We start from the raw sequence: 22,979 nt of genomic DNA on the forward strand, positions 1-22,979 counted from the left end.
ATCAGATCTCTGTCATATGACCAAAAGCATATGCATAGTTTGCATAGTTGTAACAGTGTATCTTACAAGGTAACTCAATGTAACTTTGCTCTCACTTGAAATGTGTCCCCACACTAAGTCCTTGAAATTGAGAGTATTGGACCTTGAAAGGTCCTTGAATTTGAAGTTAACCAAGGTGTGGGAACCCTGTTTATATCCAACCTGCTTCAGCTTGTGAAGAGCTTGATTAGCTGTTTCAGGTGTGTTTGATTAGGGTTGGAGTTAAACTCTGCAGGACAATGTGCCTCCAGGATCAGGATTAAAGACCTCTGCCCTAATTCACACTATAATACTGTTCTTAGTTAATTTTGAAGTTTATCAGCCTGGATTTCCTTTTAATCTGCTCTCTAACATGAATTTCTCTCAGAGTAAAGGAATCCAGTACAGTGATGGTAGTGGCTCGGGTTTTGACTCTTTGGAGCGGAGCAGCAGTTGACTGCGTACAGGTCGATACGTGCCCCCCTCTCCTTCACTCATCTCTGGTTGGAGGCTCTCATCTAATCGCACGCCTTCACCACCACATCTACGCCCACTGGGAGCACCCACTGGATGGAGTCCGCCACCAGACGCGATCCCTGTTCCAGAACCTTCTTACGCTCCACCAGCATTGTAGTGATCACAAGTCAGATCCCACCAGCGACCCTTACATCAGCAAGCTCACCCGGGACCTTCTAGCACTGGAGTGGCATATGAAAGGAAAATACGGCACACTGGCCTGCCTGGTGGAGCACTTGGGTGCGGAGTATCTACTCAAGCTTGATGGTGGACTGCCATCCAGGCTACTGGGTCTAATGGGGGATCAGACACTGGCACCGTACGCCAGCGACCTTCTGGAGAAGTTGTTTGTCAGTCATAAGGCCCAGCTGTGTGCCCAATTTGGGGATGGGAATGCCTGGATAGATGGATGGCATGAGGTTTGGGTGACACCTCTGCTGCAGGTACTGTGTACAGCCCGATTGGATCAAACCACTTATATATTAGACTACTTCCTGCCCAAACTGCTACGCTGCAACCCCTCCAGCCTTAGCCACATGGTACAGGCCCTGCAAGAGATGCCGTCTTGCACTGAGGGTAAGAAACATTTAATCTGCAATGTAATGTATGCAAATACATATTTTATATGTAAAATTTGGGTATACTATTGAAAGTTTGGGCTCAGTAAGATTTTTTGTTTTCCTTAAAGCTATTCATTCTTTTATTCAACAGTGCTGCATCAAATTGATAAAAAGTGACTGTAAAATATTTGTTACAAAAGATTCCAGTTTCAAATAAATGCTTCTATTCTACAAACCCGATTCCAAAAAGTTGGGACACTGTACAAATTGTGAATAAAAACAGAATACAATAATGTGGTAATTTCAATATTTTATTCAGAATACAACATAGATGACATATTGAATGTTTAAACTGAGAAAATGTATCATTTTAAGGGAAAAATAAGTTGATTTTAAATTTCATGGCATCAACACATCTCAAAAAAGTTGGGACAAGGCCATGTTTACCACTGTGTGGCATCCCCTCTTCTTTTTATAACGGTCTGCAAACGTCTGGGGACTGAGGAGACAAGTTGCTCAAGTTTAGGAATAGGACTGTTGTCCCATTCTTGTCTAAAACAGGCTTCTAGTTGCTCAACTGTCTTAGATCTTCTTTGTCGCATCTTCCTCTTTATGATGCGGCAAATGTTTTCTATGGGTGAAAAATCTGGACTGCAAGCTGGCCATTTCAGTACCCGGATCCTCCTACTACGCAACCATGATGTTGTAATTGATCCAGTATGTGGTCTGGCATTGTCATGTTGGAAAATGCAAGGTCTTCCCTGAAAGAGACAATGTCTGGATGGGAGCATATGTTGTTTTAGAACTTGGATATACCTTTCAGCATTGATGGTGCCTTTCCAGATGTGTAAGCTGCCCATGCCACACGCACTCATGCAACCCCATACCATCAGAGATGCAGGCTTCTGAACTGGGCGCTGATAACAACTGGGGTTGTCCTTGTCCTCTTTAGTCTGGATGACATGGCATCTCAATTTTCAAAAAAAGAACTTCAAATTTTGATTTGTCTGACCACAGAACAGTTTTCCACTTTGCCACAGTCCATTTTAAATGAGCCTTGGCCCAGAGAAAATGCCTGCGCTTCTGGCTCATGTTTCGATATGGCTTCTTTTTTGACCTATAGAGATTTAGCCAGCAACGGCGAATGGCACGGTGGATTGTGTTTTCTGGAAGTATTCCTGAGCCCATGTTGTGATTTCCATTACAGTAGCATTCCTGTATGTGATGCAGTGCCGTCTAAGGACCCGAAGATCACGGGCATCCAGTATGGTTTTCCGGCCTTGACCCTTACGCACAGAGATAGTTCCAGATTCTCTGAATCTTTGGATGATATTATGCACTGTAGATGATAACTTCAAGCTCTTTGCAATTTTTCTCTGAGAAACTCCTTTCTGATATTGCTCCACTATTTTTCGCCGCAGCATTGGGGGAATTGGCGATCCTCTGCCATCTTGACTTCTGAGTGACACTGCCACTCTGAGAGGCTGTTTTTATACCCAATCATGTTGCCAATTGACCTAATAAGTTGCAAATTGGTCCTCCAGCTGTTCCTTGTATATTCATTTAACTTTTCCGGCCTCTTATTGCTACCTGTCCCAACTTTTTTGGAATGTGTAGCTCTTATGAAATCTAAAATGAGCCAATATTGGCATGACATTTCAAAATGTCTCACTTTCAACATTTGATATGTTATCTATATTCTATTGTGAATAAAATATAAGTTTATGAGATTTGTAAATTATTGCATTCCTTTTTTATTCACAATTTGTACAGTGTCCCAACTTTTTTGGAATCGGGTTTGTATTTCTATTCATCAAAGAATCCTTAAAAAATGTATCAGAGTTTCTATAAAAATATTAAGCATCACAAATGTTTTCAGAATTGATTATACTAAGATATAATTCATGAGCATCAAATCAGCATATTTACAGTGCCTATAGAAAGTTAGGCACAGCCTGAAATCAAACCCCATTCCAAAATAAACCTTTTTCAGCTTTATTTACAAATTTTACCTTACAACATCAAAGTAATAATAATAATTAAAAAAGCAACAGTTCTGATTTAATTTAAAAAAAAAAAAAAAGAATGAACAAAAAACTAGAATAACAGGGTTGGAAAAGTCACCAGTCCCCTGATTTAAAGGATTCGTTCACTTCAGAATTAAAATTTCCTGATAATTTACTCACCCCCATGTCATCCAAAATATTCATGTCTTTCTCTCTTCAGTCGAAAAGAAATTGAGGAAAACATTCCAGGATTTTTCTCCATATAATGGACTTGACTGGTGTACAACGGGTTGAAGGTCCAAATTGCCATTTCAGTGCAGCTTCAAAGGGCTCTACATGATCCCAGCCGAGGAATAAGGGTCTTGTCTAGCGAAACAAAACAATATTTCTAATTGCTCTACACATTACGTAATCATGTTGGAAAGGTCACGTGTGATGTAGGCAGAAGTAGTGCTGTAGGGCGAAAAACTCCATCTCATTTTCTCCTCTCCATCTTAAATCATCTGACATCGTTGTTTTATCTTTTTTGTGAAGGGTGTTTGGCTTGGTCTTTGCATGTTCGCTTTGTAGACACTGGATCGATACTTCTGCCTATGTCACGCGTGACCTTTCCAACATGATTACGTAATGCGAGGCGCATCGCAGAGCAGTGCAAGACGAGCATTTGTGTTTAAAAAGTATACATTTTTATTTTTTTAGAAAAGCCAATCATTTTGCTAGACAAGACCCTTATTCCTCGGCTGGGTGCGTGTAGAGCCCTTTGAAGCTGCACTGAAACTGCAATTTGGACCTTCCACCGGTTGGTAGCCATTGAAGTCTACTATATAGAGAAAAATCCTGGAATGTTTTCCTCAGAAATCTTAATTTCTTTTCAACTGAAGAAAGAAAGACACAAACACTTTGGATGACATGGGGGTGAGTAAATGATCAGGAAATTTTAATTCTGAAGTGAACTAATCCTTAAATACTTTGTAGAGTCAACTTTTACTTTAATTACAGCCGTTATTCTTTTTGGATATGTCTGTACTCTCTTTGCAAACCTAGATTGGGGAATATTTGCCCATTTTTCTTTGCATAATTGCTCAAGTTCAGTCAAATTCTCATTCACAGATTTTCATCGGATTTTGAGGGCTCTGATATTCACCTTCCTATCCTTAAGCCATTGCGTTGTTAGTACCTTAATTTTCTTTGCAATATTCATATTGTTGCCTGTATGTGTATAAAAAAAAAAATATATATGGTATTTGAAATTAGGTTTAGAAAATGGTGATATTGAATTATAGAAAGGTGTATGTGTAAGTGTTAAGTTTGTTTGTTCTTCAGGGGCAGCTGGTAGCAGAGGTGCGTTGGGGGCTCTGATGACGTGTCTGCGTGCTGCCCGGTCTCAGGGTGTTCTGAAGTCTGTTGAGGAGGAATTGTGGGGTGGCCTGGTACCCCTTCCACTAATGCGACAGGCTCTGGTGCACAAACATGATCAGGTAAACTGGAACCACATTATAGTTTACTGAACATTTAATAATATAAATATTAATAATTATAAATAAGTATGACATGCTAAAGTGTGTCTTTGCTATGGAACTAGAACACCAAAGGGAAATTGTGGCTGTTTATGTGAATTCAGGTGCGAATGGATGCTCTGGGTTTGCTATGTGAGAGCCATCGCAGCACAGAACAGCTGTCCAGACAGGAAATGGAGTTGATCCGCCACTTCCTGCCTTTTAATCTGAACAGTCAGTCACCAGGAGTCAGACAGCAGACTGTCAGTCTGTTAAAGAAGGTAGAAGCCTATGTCAGTTTAAGCTTTGACTGGCCAGATGATATTGTATGTGTGTTCTGATTGGCTCATGTCTGTTTTGTTGTGTTGTCAGCTCTTGTGTAGGGTGAAGGACAGTGCTCAGCTTCTGCAAAAGAGAAAGGACCAGCATGAGAATGACAAAGATCAGCAAGTCCTCAACATGTACCAGGTACAACTGTGATACAATCTGAGATATAAGATAAACTCCACAGACAGTACTTTCATTGGTCTTGAATCTTTGTCTGTGCAAATGATTTTACTCAATAGGCATTTTTGCATCTGAGACTGATTAGATGGTGTATAACTAAACCAAAAATGACCTTGGAAAATATAGCAAAAGGAGTGAATTTAGAAATGCTTATCTAAACCGCAAGAAGTGCCAAGGAACATTAGCATCAGAGAGTCCTCTGATTACATGACCATTGAGTGATGTGTTGAATACAGGAGACACACATGAAGCAATAAACATTAAGATAACATAAGAAAAAAAGTGCTTTTCCCATTAGCAGGAGTTCTGTTAGTTGAGATGAGTCATATTTGAGGGAAATGTACCTTATTAATAATTGGAGTCAGTGTTTAGTATTGTTGCGAGACAAGGAAGGATTGTGGAGCTAGTCCAGTCTACTACGTAAAGGGGTAATATGATGCTTTTTAATGTTTTAGCCTACAAAAATACATCATCACTGCAGCACTCTATTGTTTTTATTTAACATCATACAGTCCATGAATTTTTGGGAATCACAAAATGAAACAAAATGAGTTAATTTAATATATCAACACTCAGAGTTTCTATTAATAAAAAAGAAAGTGGAAAACTAGCAGATTTGTCATAAATACAGCAGATACTGGATATCTTGGCCTATATGGGAGGGTCCCCTCTGAATGTTGTGTTCGACAACAGGGACCTTTAAGTCAGAAAGTTTGAGAACCACTGTTCTAGTGCACCCTAGAATCACGCTGGAGAGTTTTATACAGCCAAGCACAGCTCAGTTCCAAAATTAAAAAGCTATTTTCTGTTTGTTTTTTTTTTTTGTTTGTTTTTTAAATCAGGAGTTCCTATGCTGGTTCTGTGAGACTCTATTCCAGGTGCTTCATCCAGGAGCCTCATTTTCCAGGTGTCTGATGGCTCTGCACCTGCTGCTGCTGATCGCTGAACATTTCACCTTTAACACAGGTATTATCCAGTCTTCCCTCCTAAAACCTGTTAAACGCTAGCCTGATGAGTTTTTAATTTTTTTTTTTTTTTCCTTGCACAACTTAGAAGGATGTGGAACTGGAAGGACTGAAACTGCCAAGGGTAGTGATATTGAACGATATTTGTAAAAAAAAAATTTTTCACTTGCATTAGCATCAGCGATACTTTTTTCTTTTTTTCTGAGACCTTTTATTTTGACCACACCGAGAATCCAGTGCAGACCTAGAGAAGTGCCCTTTCTCCGTCTTTATTAGTTTAACAGTTCTAATAATTGAATAGTAAAAGCACATTTTTAAACATCTAATACCTATTTAAAGGGATAGTTCACCCAAAAATGAAAATTGTATGAATACTTTGAGTACTGAGTATGAGTATGAGTTCTGAATTGAGTTTTTCTCCTGTTTGAACTAAAAAGATATTTTGAATGTTGGTAATCAGACAGTTGACGGTAATCATTGACGTCCATAGTATTTTTGTTTCTTCCATTTTATTTTTTTTCTTCAAATTGATTAATTTTCAAATAATTTATTTCTAATTATTTTAGTAAATATTATGGCAAGTCACCTTTATTTATATAGCTCTTTCAGTATGGAGCCGAAGTGGTCTTTGCTGAGGATCTGTGCCCGATGGATGTTGTGTCTTGTGTCTTGTAGTAGACACAGTCTCTGCTGCCTGCATAAGGATGAAACAGACAGACTAATATTAGTGTAGATGCCATTCTTCTTACAATGTAACCAGTATATTTGGGTATAATAGGGAGCCAACACAGTGTTGACAGAACCGTGCTAATACGGTGATACTTCCTGGTTCTAGTAAGAACTCTAGCTGCTGCGTTTTGGACCAGCTGGAGTTTATTTATTAAGTGTGCAGGGCAACCACTCTGTGGAGCATTACAATAATCTAGCCTTGAGGTCATGAACACATGAACTAACTTTTCTGTGTTTGTCATTGAGAGCATATGTTATGTAATGTAGATATATTTTTAAGATGGAAAAATGTAGTTTTATTGATGCTAGAAATGTTGCTTTCAAATGAAAGATTTGTATCAAAAACATCACACCCAGGTTCCTAACTGACGACAGAGACTTGACAGAGTAGCCATCAAGTCTTGGACAGTATTCTAGGTTATTACCTGTATTCTAGGTTTTTGGTCCAATAACTAAAATCTTGTTTTTTTAAATTTATTTATTTATTTTTTATTATTTATTATGCAAAGAATTATAGAGCTGAGTATCATCAGCATAACAGTGAAAACTAACGCCATGCTTCCTAATGATATCTCCCTAGGGTAGCATGTACAGGGTGAAAAGCAACGGTCCTAGTACTGAGCCTTCCGGTACTCCATACTTGTCAAACTTGTGATCGATATGACACCTCTTAATTTACTGCTGCAAATTGGTAACGGTCAGATAAATATGATTTGAACCATTCCAATGCAATTTCACTATTGTCAACATCATTTTCGAATCCATTCAAAAGAATGTTGTGGTTAATAGTATCAAATGCAGCACTAAGATACAGTAACATAATAGAGGGTACAAACACGATAAGATGAAAAGAGCAAATCATATGTAAATCTAATGAGGGCAGACTCAGTACTATGGTACTATGATACAGTCTAAATGTATAAATTATAAATGCATGAATTATAAAATATAATTTTAATTGCAGAACTTGTTGTGCATGTGTTATTTACTACCTTTTTAAATTGAAATTAAATAATATTATATAATATAAATGTATATCGACTTTATATCAGCCATCGGCCACCCTGCTCTTTAAGATATTGGTATCGCCCATCAAAGAAATCCACATTGATCGACCACTAGTCTTCTCTATCTCATCAATTCATCTCTTTACCTCTTTTTCAGGCTCTGTTGGTTTTGCTCTTGGAGAATCAGTAAGTGTATCTCATGCCCAAGCTGTGCTGTACTGCCTTTCAAGCAACTTCCTTGAAGTCAAAAAGCTCGCCTGCAACCTCTTACAAAAACTGCCCCCTGAAGCAGTGCGACTTCAGGTCAGTATGAAAATACTAGTCTGACACTAGTATTAAGTAATGTTCAAATGAATATGAATGCTTTTCCTCATTTGTGTAGGAGCCAGAGAGTTTACAGTCTTTGCTGCTGGTCGCTCTGGATCTCAGCACAAGCACCAAACCCTTCGACAGCATCACTGCTGCTCATCTTCTCAATCTGCTGCTGCACCAGCCGGGTCTGCAGGACGCGTTACTCGGCTGTATCCAAAAGCAGTACATCCCTCTCCGGCTACCAGCACTGAACCAGTCTCAGGCATCTGAGGCTTCCACTCTGGAGCAGAACACCTTGGCAGGTACACTAGACAGGGCACTAGAAATTGGAGAGCAACACCTAAAACCTCAAAAATATGAAATTGGAGTGCAAGTGATATCAGGACAAGTCCGTGCCCAGGGCATCGCAATCCATCCCTGGTGTTAGATGCCCAGCACTGATGGGTAGATGTATGATCCAGGCTGCAGTCTGAAAGATTGTTGATGTAAACAGCATGTCAATTTTCAGGAATCTCCAGCATTTCCATAATTTAATTATGAAAGTAAACGCATGTTCAAGACTTCAAAAACCGTGTTACCATTCCTTATAGAATAGTTATTTTTAAAAGAATAGCTGTCATCTGTTACCCTCCCCCCATAATTTAGACTTTTATTCACATATAAACATTGATCAGTGCAAATACACCTAGAGCCAAGTGTCAAGTAAGTACTGTTGAGCTTCCTCTTACCATATTTGATGTGCTAATAGCATGTGTGTTGATCAGTGTTTATTTGTAGAAAACAGAGATGCATACTTTCAAATACAAAATACATACTTGTGTTTATCAGTGAAAATGACCAATGAGACCATTTTTTGCTATTGCTTTAACTCTGTATATTGATATATAAATTAGAAAATGCATTTGTGATGTTTTAGTGGTGCAGTGGCTGATGATTTGTCTGAAAGAAGAGATTTTGAAGGCAGAGTCATCTCTTCTGCAGGCTGCTGCTTCATGTCCTTTATATGGCAGAGCTCACTGCATAACTGCAGTTCTGCAACAGCTCAACACTGGGTACTTCCACGTATACTTAACCTTTAATCATCTACTTACAAAAGGTCTTAGCATTCATTTTGACGGGTGTACGTGTGGTTGATATATTTCTGTGTCTTTAGATCACTTGTACTGCTGTCTCAATGGAGGGCTGTTGTGTCAGAGCTCATAGGCCTGTGCTACAGGATGTCAGATGTAGTGTCACCTGTGGTTCAGAGCTCTTCCCCTGAGGGCCTTATTCCCATGGATACAGAGTCTGGTAAATGCATCTAACACTATCCTGAGTCCTAAACAGCCACTACCTTGTAAAGCAGTGCATCTATCCTAGTGAGTGGTATGTACCGCGTGAAAGTAGAAACGCGTAAACCGATTGCTATACTGTTTATACTGCGATAGATATATTTCTGTGACTGTTAGTGAGCAGAACTGCTTTAAATTACGCATGGAAAAACATGGAATAATATGAAAATGTAGAGAAGGATTTTCAAGTCAAGGTGAGGAAGAACATCTTAATTGGTGGTGTTGGACACAATGCAGAATTTAGTGTACAGTTATCCAGCAACATTGCAACTTATTCATTTTATTAATATTATATAGCATTACTTGTTGGATTATGTTGATTTATGTCTAATAAAAGAGAAAATTCAAAAAGAGAAAGTTATTAAATTAGATTTTTTTTTCTACTTTTTGTTTTGTCAGCTGGAGTTCTTATATAGTACGTAAAATATTTACTTGTAAGTACCCCCTGAAATTTTAAGTTAATATTTCAATAATTTAACAACACATTCAAAGTAATTAATGGCACAATAATAATAATTATAAATATTATCATAAACTCTAATTATTAAAAAGTAGACTATTGCAGATGTAAATCACAGTTATACTGTAAAATAAAAATGAATATTTGATATTTGACACTACAAGTTACAATACTAATATTTATGTGTTAAAGTGCCCCTGTTATGCTATTTTAAAAGTTCCTAATTTTGTTTTGGAGGTCTCCTACAATAGGTTTACATGCATCCAAGGTCAAAAAAACATTTTTTTCACATTATATGCATTGCAGCATCATCTTTTTTCTCACAGTGTCTCAAACGGTTCGACAAAAGATTCTCTATAAACTATAAATTCAGTCCCTTTGTTTGTGTGCAGCCAATGAAGATCATAGGCTGGCATTATGCAAATTGGTTAAAAACCTTCGTAGATTCATGCAGGAAGCAAGACTGGAATTGCTGACGACTCATTTCAAGCAGTTTAGAATTGGTTCTTTCATTGGGCAGGCAATAACAACATTTAGCTCGCCCTTTGAATCTTTGCAGACCTTTTACATTCACAAACAGCTATATTCACAAACCGCACATTGCATGAAAGGGAATATACTAAAAAGCATAACTTTAAATTCTTCACTTTTAAGCATTCAGACACTTCCAGACACTAAAAATAACATGATAAATTGCTTGCATGTAAATGAACAAAATGCCGCTCTTCACTCTGAAACACTGTTCAACAAACTATATACTTAAATTGCAGCCTTTGTTTTGATAAGTGTACTAAGCTTTATCGCTTTATTATGATTAATTGTTATGTTATGACACATGTAATTCGAACACTGGGTATCTATTCAGAGTGCAGTTGGAGTATTGTTTATTCCATTCCTGCAATCAGCCAGTAATCTTGAAAAATGCAACCATTGGAATAGACTTGTTGTTTTTTATGACACTGACCTTCATTTATATAATTCTGTGATGTTCTCTCCATTAAATAAAAAAACTGTTTAAAAAAAGTGTATATGTTTGGGCAGTTTTCATTAACAGTTTCCAATTTAGGTGATTACATGGAATTTTCAATGGCAGTGCACTCCATCGTTAGAATTTAAGGAGGTTTATTTCCTCTGTAAACCTCTTATCTACAGCTAGAGTAAACCTCTTGGGTAGATGTATTAATATTATTATTTTTAGCAAGTCTAACTCTAGAAGCATGCCACAGAGTTAGGACAGTTTAGAGTTTAGAGTCAGGACACTGTTATTTCACTTCATATTATTCAGTTGTATGCGTGTTATTACATTAAATATTGTACTTTCTCCACAGAGACCAGTGCTGACCTACAGAAAATCCTGCAGGAGATTCAGCCTCGTGACACAAATGACTTTTTCACCAGTGCCAGAGAGCTGAACCCCAGTGAGACCGACCATAACAGCGAGCAGAAAGAGCCAGAGAACACCGTTCATAAACGACAAATCTGTAACGCTGGTACAAACACATTTGCCCATTACTAGAGATAGTTCCTCCACCTTATTGCCCTTTACCATAATATCTGTATCAAAAAGCTCAGTTTGAACTCAAATTTCATACATTGAGGCATGTCATAAATCCATTAGTATGATGCATATAGTAAGTGTTGAAATTTTTTCACATCATACTTTTAGCCATAATTAATTTCAAATGAGGGTGGTATTGTTGTAATACGTGTCCTGTCCATGAGAGGCCGACATTTGATCAGATAGTTTCCTGAATGCTTATTTGTGTGTGTTTATTTATGTTGTCTAGGTGGTAGTGATGGAGAAGCCTATCGAGTCACTGCTCAGATGGTACTGGTTTGTTGCTGGAGGACCATGAAAGAGGTGTCCATGTTACTGGGTCATCTGTGTCAGAGCATGACCCTGTACTGTCCTCTCACATACCCTGACAGCAGAGGAGTTATCACGGAGGACCAGGTCAGACACAGACACTCGACAGGTGTCACCTGATCTAGTTTTTACTGACAGGCTTACACACACACACACTCAACACAGAGCCTGTTATAATAGAAGCCACCGGGCTCTCCCTGAAGCCAAGATCTCGGTTACATAAGCGAGTAAGATATAATGGAGAACTGTACCTCATACTGTAGAGCGGAGACTTTTACCAGTAAGCTGATCTTTTTGAGCTCAGGGCCGAGAGATGAGACATCATGGTAATAGCTAATACAGACTTAAATATGGTCTAGTGAACAGCCCCTGAAGAGGCGTCAGGAAATGTGATCACGGTGAATACAACTTCATTTGCCATAAAGCTGAGCCTGGCGCCCATTAAAAGGAAAATGTCAAACGTATTTCCAGTACAACCTCAAAGACTCTGTTCTAATCCCTAGGGAGCTGCCTCGGTGTCTACTCTCCTCCATAGTAGGCTTCTTTCTAAGATGGAATCCTATCCTGTATGGAACGTCTTAGCTTGAATGTGAGGAAGCAGGGAACAAAAAATAATGTAAATATGTCCTGCGCGTGTCCCCCTCAATAACAAAATAATCACACAACAAAAATGACAGCAGTGAGAAAGCAGCATTTGAGAAAGAATCATGGCAATGTGGATGTGTTTGCACAAGGTTTGCAGTTCCCCGGCATCATGTTGACAGATGAGGTAATTAAAATCACACTGTTATGATAGTTTGATTACAAAGTATATTTGATACTATAAACTATAGATCTGGCTATGTGAGACTATAGTTTGAATGAATCCCTTTTCTTTGGATGACACATTGACAATACAGTAAAGAATGGCTCTTTCAGCATTCTCCTGAACATTGTATAAGAATTAATTTAATCTGTCTTTGAATGGAAGAGAGGCTCTCAGGAGCATGTGTAAAGGTCACATCCTTTTGATTTTCCATGCAAAAACACAAAAAGTCCTTCACATAAACATCAATCTACAGCCTTTCATAGAAAAGGCTGGGGAAGTTGGGGAAGGTCTCATTTTTTTGAGTATCGTTACAAGCTGTTCAAAAACAAAAAGTGATAAACACATGCAAATTCTTACATATAGCCCCTTTAAATTTACAGTAAAAATGAAATTTCATTGAAATTTTCATTTCAATGAAAAACTGTCAAATGTGAAGTGTCACACAGGGAATTCAGTCTCAATTTGCATTTTTCACTTTAAAATATAAGTATTAAATAAAAAATAAATAAATTAATATATATATATATATAAATATATATATATATATATATATATATATATATATATATATATATATATATATATATATATATATATATATATATATATATATATATATATATATATATATATGTATATATATATATATGTATATATATATATGTATGTGTGTGTATGTATGTATATGTGTGTGTTTTTGTTTTTCTTTTTTTCAATATATTTTTATCAAATCAAAAATTTGCTTCACGCAGGTATTACTGCCCTCCACAGGTCAAAGTTTGAACTAATTGTTATATACTAGTACAAGCATATTGTATATGAGAATTTAGTTCAAACTTTGACCTGTGGAGAGCAGTAATACACTCAGCAGCGTCTACGTTGCCGGAATTCTAATAGGGAAGAAGAAGAGAGCTAGTTCAAGACGAGCATTTATGGTTAAAACGTATATATAATTTAATTTTTTTTTTTTAGAAAATGACCTATTGTTTCTCTAGATAAGACCCTTCTTCCTCGTCTGGGAATGTGTAGAGCTCTTTGAAGCTGCACTAAAACTGTAATTTTGACCTTCAACCTTTGGAGTCCATTGAAGTCCACTATAATGAGAAAAATCCTGGAATATTTCTTTTCGACTGAAGAAAGAAAGACATAAACATCTTGGATGACATGGGGGTGAGTAAATTATAAGGAAATTTTAATTTGAAAGTGGACTAATCCTTTAATAGTCATGAAAATACTGTCCGAATATTAAAGGGTTAGTTCACTCAAAAGATTGTCATCATTTACTCACCCTCATGTCATTCCAAACCTGTAAGACTTTGAAACACAAATGAAGATATTTTAATGTAATCTCAGAGCTTTCTGTCCCTCCATTTACAGCTACGTAACTACCACTTTCACGCTTCAGACAATTCATGAAGGAATTGTAAAACTAAAATGAATTGAGTCGTTTAGTCCAAATTTTATGAAAAGACTTGATAACTTTATATGATGAACAGATTTAATTTAGATATATTCAGATAATTCAGATATAAACCTTCATCAACGCAAACATTAGATATGTTAAACGGGAGCTTAAGCATGCGATATGCAAGAACCAATGAGGTTCATTCTGATGTGTTATGCAGCATGTTTGAGGTTCTGCAAGAACCGGTGAGGTTTGTTCTCGTGTGTCAAACAAGTACGATTGAGCTCCTGTTTATGTTCGTTGATCAATGTTTATATGAGAATATTATCCTAAATTCATATAATGCATTTTTACAGGATAAAAGTGTGCTTATGATGTTTTGAAATGGAGGCTCGGTATACAGCTCACTAGGGTTTGGAGCAGTGCTGTACTCTAATTCAACATGAACCGTGCCAGCTGCCTGTGTTTAGCAGGGCAGTTATTTTCCGTCGGCAGTAGTTTAAACCATGTGAACGTATATGTTGTCTCCTGCTGTGCCCGGCTTCAATTAGCATGTGCCCTCTTAGCATAGTGCTTTCATTTCAGACCAGCCTGCTGTTTAATGGGCCGACTACCTTTCCTATCCTGCATTCTTTTCAAATGGCTTCCTTTTTCCCTGAAGAGCTGAACCACTTCACACTGAACTCATTCACCAGCTATTTACACCTGAGACTCTTGCAGCAGTTGTTCTGGCAGCATCTCTGTTCTATGTGCCAATACGATATATAAACATGAACGTTTCCTACATCCTGGTGTATGTTCAAAATCTCACTGCCTTAAAGCCATGAGCACTTTAAGTATAATATGAACATGTGTTTGTAACAGTGTCTGTGTACATTCACTCTACATTGAACCAAGCAAAAAATAGCTTGAGGCCTAAAGTAAAAATTCCCTTTCTCAAATGGGCCTTGTCCTAAAACCTTCTGGCCGTAAGTGAATAGATTGCCTAGAAAGGTCATCATTTACTCAACCTTATGTTCATCCAAACCCATATGGCTAACTTTTTCTATGTTAAACAAGAGATCCATACAAGAAATTTGAAAGGAAGTTGTTGAACTTCAAAAAACAAAAACACTATAACAATGGTTAATTGTTGATGGTTAATGTTTTTTTTTTTTTTTTAGATTTTAATTTGTATCTTCTCTATATAATTGTTTTTGTAATTTTATTTATTTTATTTACTCTGCTATTTTAGTTTTTTTTTTTTTTTTTAGTTTTTTTTTGGTTTATTTATTTTTAACATTTAGCATTGTAGAGTTGCCAAACTTAATTCATCAAATGGTATCATTTAAAAATGTATTAAATTTCTCAGCACAGTCTAGTGGTATTGCTTTCTAGTCGCAATTTCATGTTTAATGCATGTTTATTTAAAACTTAAATTTATTTGAAAAAAAATATTTCTTTGTTTTATTTGGAATCCTGAATGTATATAAGTTTCAGTTTTTCAGTTAACAAAAATGTTTAGTTTTTGTCTACAGAAGCAATGCACTAAATAGTCTAACACCGTGTCCTACACAATGTAATGTATGATTTCAGCAACAAGCAGTTTGTGTGTCATGACAGACATGACATGGCTATGAGATGCATCAAACTCAATCAAAAATCGCAGCCATTCAGAAGGGTGTGTGGGCATCGCGTCTGGCACAGTGTTAGCCATTATTTGCATTCCATCTCTTTATCTTGTATTTATTCAAATTTATACTACGGGGGCTGTTGAATGCTTGAATCTGATTGGTTGACGAACATTCTAGGGGTGTGCAATTATTTTCAGATAAAACTTATGGGCGAAAGTAGTTCCAGGCAGGTCTTCACCACATTGCATGTCCATATCACTTCGCCAAATGATTTGAGTTATTTCAAAGGTCCTTACAGCCTACAACAGCAAAAGAACCAAAAGACACAACGACACTGACCGACCAAATAAATATATCAAATGATAAGATAATTACAAATTACTTCCATGTTTTTTTGCCACAAAAGTTCTAAGCACACATTGTTCTAATGCTCTGATTTTATCAGTAAAATAGTTTAACAAATTAAAAGCTACATGACATTTCTCACTAGCAAGGTAATAAAAGCGCTGTTCTTGAAGCAGATAAACATAGTTTCGCTATTAGAGATGCTGCTGGTGAGCACTGTTGTGAGACGCACAAACTCAGGTAATTCACATACACTTAATCTCTCTCTTTCTCATTCTCTTTCTCTTTCTCTTTCTCACTCACTCCCTCTAATAAATGCATTAATAACTGCATTAGTCTGCTATCAAGGCTCAAGCCTCCGTTATTAGCTCTAAAGTGACGTTTCGGAATTAGCAACAGGTGTGGGTTGAGATGCGTAAAAAATTAGTCCCACACACAAGAGTATTTTAAGGACAAAAACCTGACAAATGTCTTGAAATACAACATCTGAACAATGTTTTGTGATGTGGTAACCGTAATATATATACAGAATAATTGACTCCGGTCCATTGAATTATTAGAAAATAATGCACACCCGATTCGCATCGTAGCCACATTACCTCCTCGGGTGTGCATTATTTTCTAATAGAAATTTTTATCACAAATTATTCCTTAAATACTACATGAAAATGAGTCACATGGGTTTGATTTTAGTGATTTGGCATATCTTCTGACTGATGAAGTGAATACAGAATTTCAAATTAAAATTACATGTATAGTGGGAGGCTAAGAATTGTCTGTTTTTCACATAAAACTGTTGTATGACTTCAGAAGAAAACATTGGACCGACTGTATGGATATTCTTATGGTGCTTTTTTGTAATTTTCTGAGCTCTACAGTGTCTGACCCAGTACGATTTTAAGGTACATTTGTAGAGCAGATTTTGCATAGCAGTTATGGGGCAGAAGGTTTAAACTCTTAAATTTGTTTTTGATGTCTTAAGCTAAGAGTATTTCTTCGGCCAAGGCCAGACAGCTTGTTCAAATGTTCCCACTTTGTTTTCTTGATAGATAGATGTAGTTTCCAAATCCAGAAATTAGCAAGGGAGTGAGCAGACCTTGCAACATCTCTTGCACTTACAGAAAAATGAAGTAATATATCATTAGAACTGTTACTTGATATCTGTGCGAAGGTTTCAGAGTGGGAATTTGTGCTGATCAGCCAACGGCCTCAGTGAGTGCGTTTATGTGTCAGTACAATTGTTATTTTCGCTGCTCTGTCCTGCTAAATGACTTCAGTGCTTTAACAGATGGAGTGAAGTTATTCAGTGATGTCACTGGTGTGGTTACCATGGCATATTCGCCTGTTATGTAAAGGATGATCTAATGATGCTGCCGGGGTCCACATGGCTTGTGTTTGTGGTTTGTGTTTATGCCTCATACAACATCTTTTTCCAGACCACATTTCTTCAGAGGGTTCGGACCGAGCGTGTGTTTATGATAGTGAAGTTTCTGTTTCCCAAATGTGTGTGTCCTGCATCCTGTTATGTCCTCCGTCGCTGTGGAAACGTAGCACATGTTTTCAGACTGTGGAGGCACCATGGCAACTGCAAGCAGTTAGTCACATCTTGATGGTGTATATTCCTTGAGTTAGAAGTAAACTGCTTCTCAGTAGGGGATCCTTTTCACCATCATTGTGGTACCCAAAGAATTGACCATCAAATGCTCTTTACAGTCAAATTTGCCAGTTTCTGTTGCGAAGATTGCCTTTGAGAAAGTTGGTGAGAAATTAAGGTCCTACACATTTGTCTCAGGAATGTCTTGCATCTTTAGTTTGGATAGATGGACTAATATGGAGCTAAGGGAGTTAAATCTATCTGGCTTCCCCATGGCTTTGGTTAAGCTGAGACCTCTCTATCCCCTTTGGACTAAGCTGAGAGAGTTCTGACTAATTTGGATGATCCAGTGGCAGTCATAAGTTTGAGTACTGTACTCTGTTTACATTCTGTACTGTTTACATTCTGCTGCATTAGCTTGAACCGTTTCGAGAGTTGATAGTGTATGTACATTTTTACATTTACTGTTTGCCAAATTTTTGTTGGTAAAATCTAGACAATTCAATAGGTGACATGCTATCTGGAATTTCTCATGAGAGTGAAAGATTTCCACATACAGATTTCACAGCAGGTTCACCACGTTGACCAACAAAAAGCTGCTGGGTTTGAAACGGTGTTGTTACTGTTAAAGTGTAACTGCAGATTTTTAACCCTCTTTGTGTTGTTACAATATCAATAGTATATGTAAATTAACAATATTTCTCTGTCCTACCTGGATTATTATTTGTCAGCAAAAGACTTTTGACAGCTCCAGGGCTTTCGTGAAAACTACAGATTATACTTCTGCTTTTTTGTATCCTTGCCCATGGACTGTCGGATTGACAGAGGGTTATTAACAGAACAGTTATTTGTAAGGGTAGGTTTATCACTGAAATTGTATCGTACTTTGTCTTCTCTTTAAACAGAATTATGGTTAAAATGGAGCACTATGGCAACAACTTCCTTATCTGTACACGACAACATTTTACAGTTTGGCATAAAACACTGTTTGTGGTCATCCAGTTTGAAAAGTTTGATTACAAACATGGAGGATTTTCTGATTTTCCGTCACAGCGTTCACTCCATATTTATGACTCTTTGCAGCCTTTAGCCACTGCCAACAATGTGCTGGATCCTTCACTGTAAACCGAAAATAACACGCTTCCGCTAAATGTTTACTCTTTGAATTCTTGCACCCAAGAACAGTACAGATTGACAACATTATAACTAAAAGTTTGCTAAGAAGTATTTCCTACTAAAGCAAGGTGGTATTTGACTCTGATCAAGGGTATCCATAGCAGACTGGTGGGAGTGGCCTTCGACGGCAATATGCATTATGGGTTTTGCAGTTTTCCTACCAAAAGGCAAAAGGGAAGACAACAGCCTTTTTTCTTTGTATTCTCTAGTCAGGTAGCACTGATTTAAAAAAAAAAAAAAAAAAGAAAGAAAAGTCAATAATGATGCAGAAACTACATGCTTCACTTAAAAAAAAAACAAAAACAAAAAAAAACAACTTGAAAAATTAGAAATTATTCTCACTAACTGAAATAAAATATTTACTAAAACTAAAACGTCTCTTGACTCGTGTTTAGGTCCAATCTCAATTGGTTTTGTGTTGGATGTTGCGGTGACCCAAAACAGTGCCAAAATTATGTACACAATGTTTTTTAAAATAAAATGTTGACATTTATCAATGAGCAAATGCCCAACACATAGATGTATATATAGGAATATATAATACAAGCTACAAGCTACTCATAAGTTGAAGTAGTGAAGATAAAATCAAGCTACCCTTCTGAAAAAGTAGTAGCTACACTACAAGTTACTATCAAAAATAAGCTGGCTGCTACTTTTTTGTACACTCGTCTAACTGAATAATTGTTAATGAATAATGTTTTAAGTAAAACATTTTGGGTTTAAAACAACGTAATGCAATACAATTGTGATTTCAAAGAGGAGCCAATTGTTTTATTTTGCAAATTTATCCAAAGATAGCCTACACACAATCACACTTATATCTCAAACTGACTGACTGTCAAAATGCAAACAATGTAACATCACTGCACTTCAAATTCAAAGCACATGCAGCTTTTACTGTGAACTGGTCCATTCTGAGACGTGAATCATGAGCTACTTGTGTGAATACTGTGCTATACAATAGTTTTCAACCTGCTAGTTTGGAACACTCTGCATCCAGTCTTTGATAGATGGCTGATCACACCATCTGTGGTACCTTTTTTTGCTTTTTTCTTTTCTTTCTCAATAGCTATTAAACAAGAATTTGAGTTAATGGAATCAAAACAACCAGCAAACAACAGCATTAGACTTGCATTAACCCCTCTTAGTGCTAGACGTGCAGGAAAAGCTGCTATTTAGGTCACTGACCCTGAGACTAATTAGCTGGTTGTGTTGGGAAATTTCTTGGTGCACGTGGAGCGTAAGCAAAGTTTGGTGGTGGTAGTGGTGGGGGGTGCAGGTGAAGTTGCAAACAGGAAGTGTCTGGCATGATAAAGTCCTACTGAAGCTAAAGCATTTGGAGTAGAACGTAAACAGCTGCTCCTTAACCGCTTCCTGCCTGTTGGAGGAGCTGTTTTGTTGATTTGGGAGCAGAGGCTGACATGTACAGTATAGTATCTGTTTATCTACGCTTATTTGTTATCATGAATGTGTGCCTTTCAGAGTTTAATTGAAGAGATCCTCCAGGCTTGCCTATATTGTGTTCAGCAGGATTTCCAAGTATTGATCTGTTTTCAAAGTGCCAGCAACTTTGTAGATCCTTTCAACACCTGCTGCAGACATGCGTCCCCATGCCATTACGTTTCCCCTGCCATGTTGATCAACACATGCATTTGGCATTAAAACACTCCAGTCATCTACTACGAACATACCTGACACCATCCAATGCTAGGTTGTTAAAATTTGTCTTGTTGGACTGCAGAACACTGCTCCAATCTTCCACACTCCAGTCCTTATGTTCTTTGGCAAATGCAAGGTTTTTTTTGCAGTTGATAAAACTAATAAATGGTTTCTTTACTGTTACACAACCTCTCAATCCAGCCTTTTGTAGCTGTTGGCTTACAGTTCAAAATGAAATGGGAGGTTCCTCACAATCTCATCCAGATCTTTAGAGGCTGTATTCAGGTGATTTTCATCCTCCTGTCAAAATGCTCACTAGTCTTCCCTGACCAGCCGCAGCACTTTACATTCTGCATGGTAGTGGTCTCACTGTGCTTTGTGGCTATAGTGACCATTCATATCCTGCATGAGCAATATCCAAAAACGATTGCAACCAAGGAGGATATTGTTGAGATGGCTAAATCTGGTCAGAGGACAGATTCTTCCATCCGGCCATTTTCACTAAAACCCACATAACATCTAATAATATAGCTAATACCAGCCACATAGGGATTTATTGAATTACAGGCTGGGAATAATGACTGCAAGCTTGGTATGAACACTTCTGCACAATTCGGTATGTGTCATTGCATCATCATGACAAATTATACAATTGGATCCTGGAACACATACATTAGTTTTACACTCCTGGCACAACTTTACAACATGCATACAAAATATTTTATTCAAACTTTTTTTATTAAAAATGTATCAAGTACAAAGAAGACCATTTTCCTTGGTTTGACATCACTTTTGGCCACTATTGTACTTTAGGGCAAACGTATTGGGACACCTGACCATTAGTCCAACAGGGACTATAATAGACATTAATGTGGAGTTGGGTCCCCCTGCCTAAGTGAGGTTTTTTTTTTTAACCCATAAGAATATACACTGCTTGGCCAAAAAAAAAAAAAAAATGTATCAATAAATGATGTTATCTCCATCAAGAGGTGTGTCAATTTTTGGTCAAGATTTATTACTGACAATACAAAGTCTTCTCCATCACATCCCAAAAGACTTTCGATGAATTTAAGGTCTGGACTCAGAGGTGCCAATTCATGTGTGAACATGATTCTTCATGCTCCCTCCCAGCCATTCTTTCACAATTTGAGCCTGATGAATCTTTGCTTTGTCATCCTGGAATATAGCCATGATGTGTCTTCCTACATGGTTGTTTAAGAAATGAAAAGCTACACACTCCATCAATTAGGATTAGAAGAACTGTTGCCAAACATAAAATGCTAGAAATATAATCACTGCAGTAATAATCCAATCATAGACTCTTAGCCAATTTAAATCCAAACAGCTAATTATAAAAATATATATATATATATATATATATATATATATATATATATATATATATATATATATATATATATATATATATATATATATATATATATATATATATATATATATATATATATGAGAGAGAGATAGAGAGATATATAGATATATAGATATATATAGATGGATATAGATATACTGTATATAGATGGATATAGATATATACTGTATATAGATGGATATAGATATATACTGTATATAGATGGATATAGATATATATAATATAATATATAATTATATATATAATATAATATATAGAGAGAGAGATATAGATTGATTTTTGATGTCCACAATATTTTATTTAGGCAGTATTTACAAAATGCTAGCTTTTTAATTTAAGTGTCTTCACACATTCATTTTGTCTATCTCTGTCTGTTTTTCTCTCAGGTGGAAGGTGTGGGGAAGTACTTTCGGGAGCAGCTGCTGCAGTCTCGTCATAGGGGGGCGTTTGAACTGGCCTATGTGGGATTTGTTCGGCTCACTGACATGCTCTGCAGGTGAGAGGTCAAACTCCATTAGATTGCACAAGCTAACCCAACAGTTATTTAATAATGATGAAAACACACATACTGACTTCTCAACTCTCTGTCCAGTCAAATAGTTCCTTTGTCATTACGCAAATTCAAGATGTTTTCAACCCAAAGGCCTCAGACAAAACAAGTGTGCATCTTTAGATAAGGGAGTGCTTGGCAAGCACTTTTCATACCTGAATGAGTCCAGCCCCCCTCCTCCTCATCCCCACTCCCTCTCAGCTGTTGGGCTGGAAACCAGTGCGGCTCCTGAAGGACAAGCTTCAAATAATCAGGATGTTTGAAAACTGTTAACATCTGGAAATGTGAGATTTAATGAGCTTTGGAATGTGTTCTCTGCACAGAGGTCAAGGAAATTGACTTGCTCGCTTTCACGACAGTGACATGAATGGGACAACAGATCGGTTGTGCTGCTGTGGAGCTGCAGATGGAGCCTCTTGTAATTTTAATTAACCTCTGCAGTTCTCTTCTTATTTTTTCCATGAAATAAAAATGGTCATAGTTATCATTAACTAAAACAAAAACTATTTAAAATACATTTTTGTTAATTGAAATAAAGCTAAAATAAAATAGAAAATTACATTAAAATATTAAACTTATTTTAGTTAGTTACCAAGGAAACATTTCTATTTTTGTTTTACTTTTAAAGGGTTAGATCACCCAAAAAATGAAAATTCTGTCATTAC

General features: G+C 37.0%; 1 protein-coding gene across 6 annotated transcripts in view; it reads left to right on the forward strand.

The window, feature by feature from the left end:
* The window catches only part of thada (THADA armadillo repeat containing), a 130,611-nt gene that overhangs the window by 6,043 nt on the left and 101,589 nt on the right, over positions 1-22,979 (forward strand). For 5 of the 6 annotated variants that reach the window (XM_067387007.1, XM_067387008.1, XM_067387011.1 and 2 more), the window contains 13 exons: positions 407-1,110; positions 4,424-4,578; positions 4,722-4,877; positions 4,969-5,064; positions 5,946-6,069; positions 6,157-6,192; positions 7,962-8,107; positions 8,187-8,418; positions 9,033-9,168; positions 9,270-9,406; positions 11,236-11,397; positions 11,695-11,861; positions 22,151-22,260. In XM_067387007.1, the coding sequence (XP_067243108.1) occupies positions 407-1,110; positions 4,424-4,578; positions 4,722-4,877; positions 4,969-5,064; positions 5,946-6,069; positions 6,157-6,192; positions 7,962-8,107; positions 8,187-8,418; positions 9,033-9,168; positions 9,270-9,406; positions 11,236-11,397; positions 11,695-11,861; positions 22,151-22,260 (2,361 nt within the window). The remainder of the gene's footprint in view (positions 1-406; positions 1,111-4,423; positions 4,579-4,721; positions 4,878-4,968; positions 5,065-5,945; positions 6,070-6,156; positions 6,193-7,961; positions 8,108-8,186; positions 8,419-9,032; positions 9,169-9,269; positions 9,407-11,235; positions 11,398-11,694; positions 11,862-22,150; positions 22,261-22,979) is intronic. The other variant, XM_067387009.1, reaches the window with a different exon arrangement.

The sequence above is a fragment of the Chanodichthys erythropterus genome, chromosome 5 (assembly GCF_024489055.1).
Source record: "Chanodichthys erythropterus isolate Z2021 chromosome 5, ASM2448905v1, whole genome shotgun sequence".
Classification (NCBI taxonomy): domain Eukaryota; kingdom Metazoa; phylum Chordata; class Actinopteri; order Cypriniformes; family Xenocyprididae; genus Chanodichthys; species Chanodichthys erythropterus.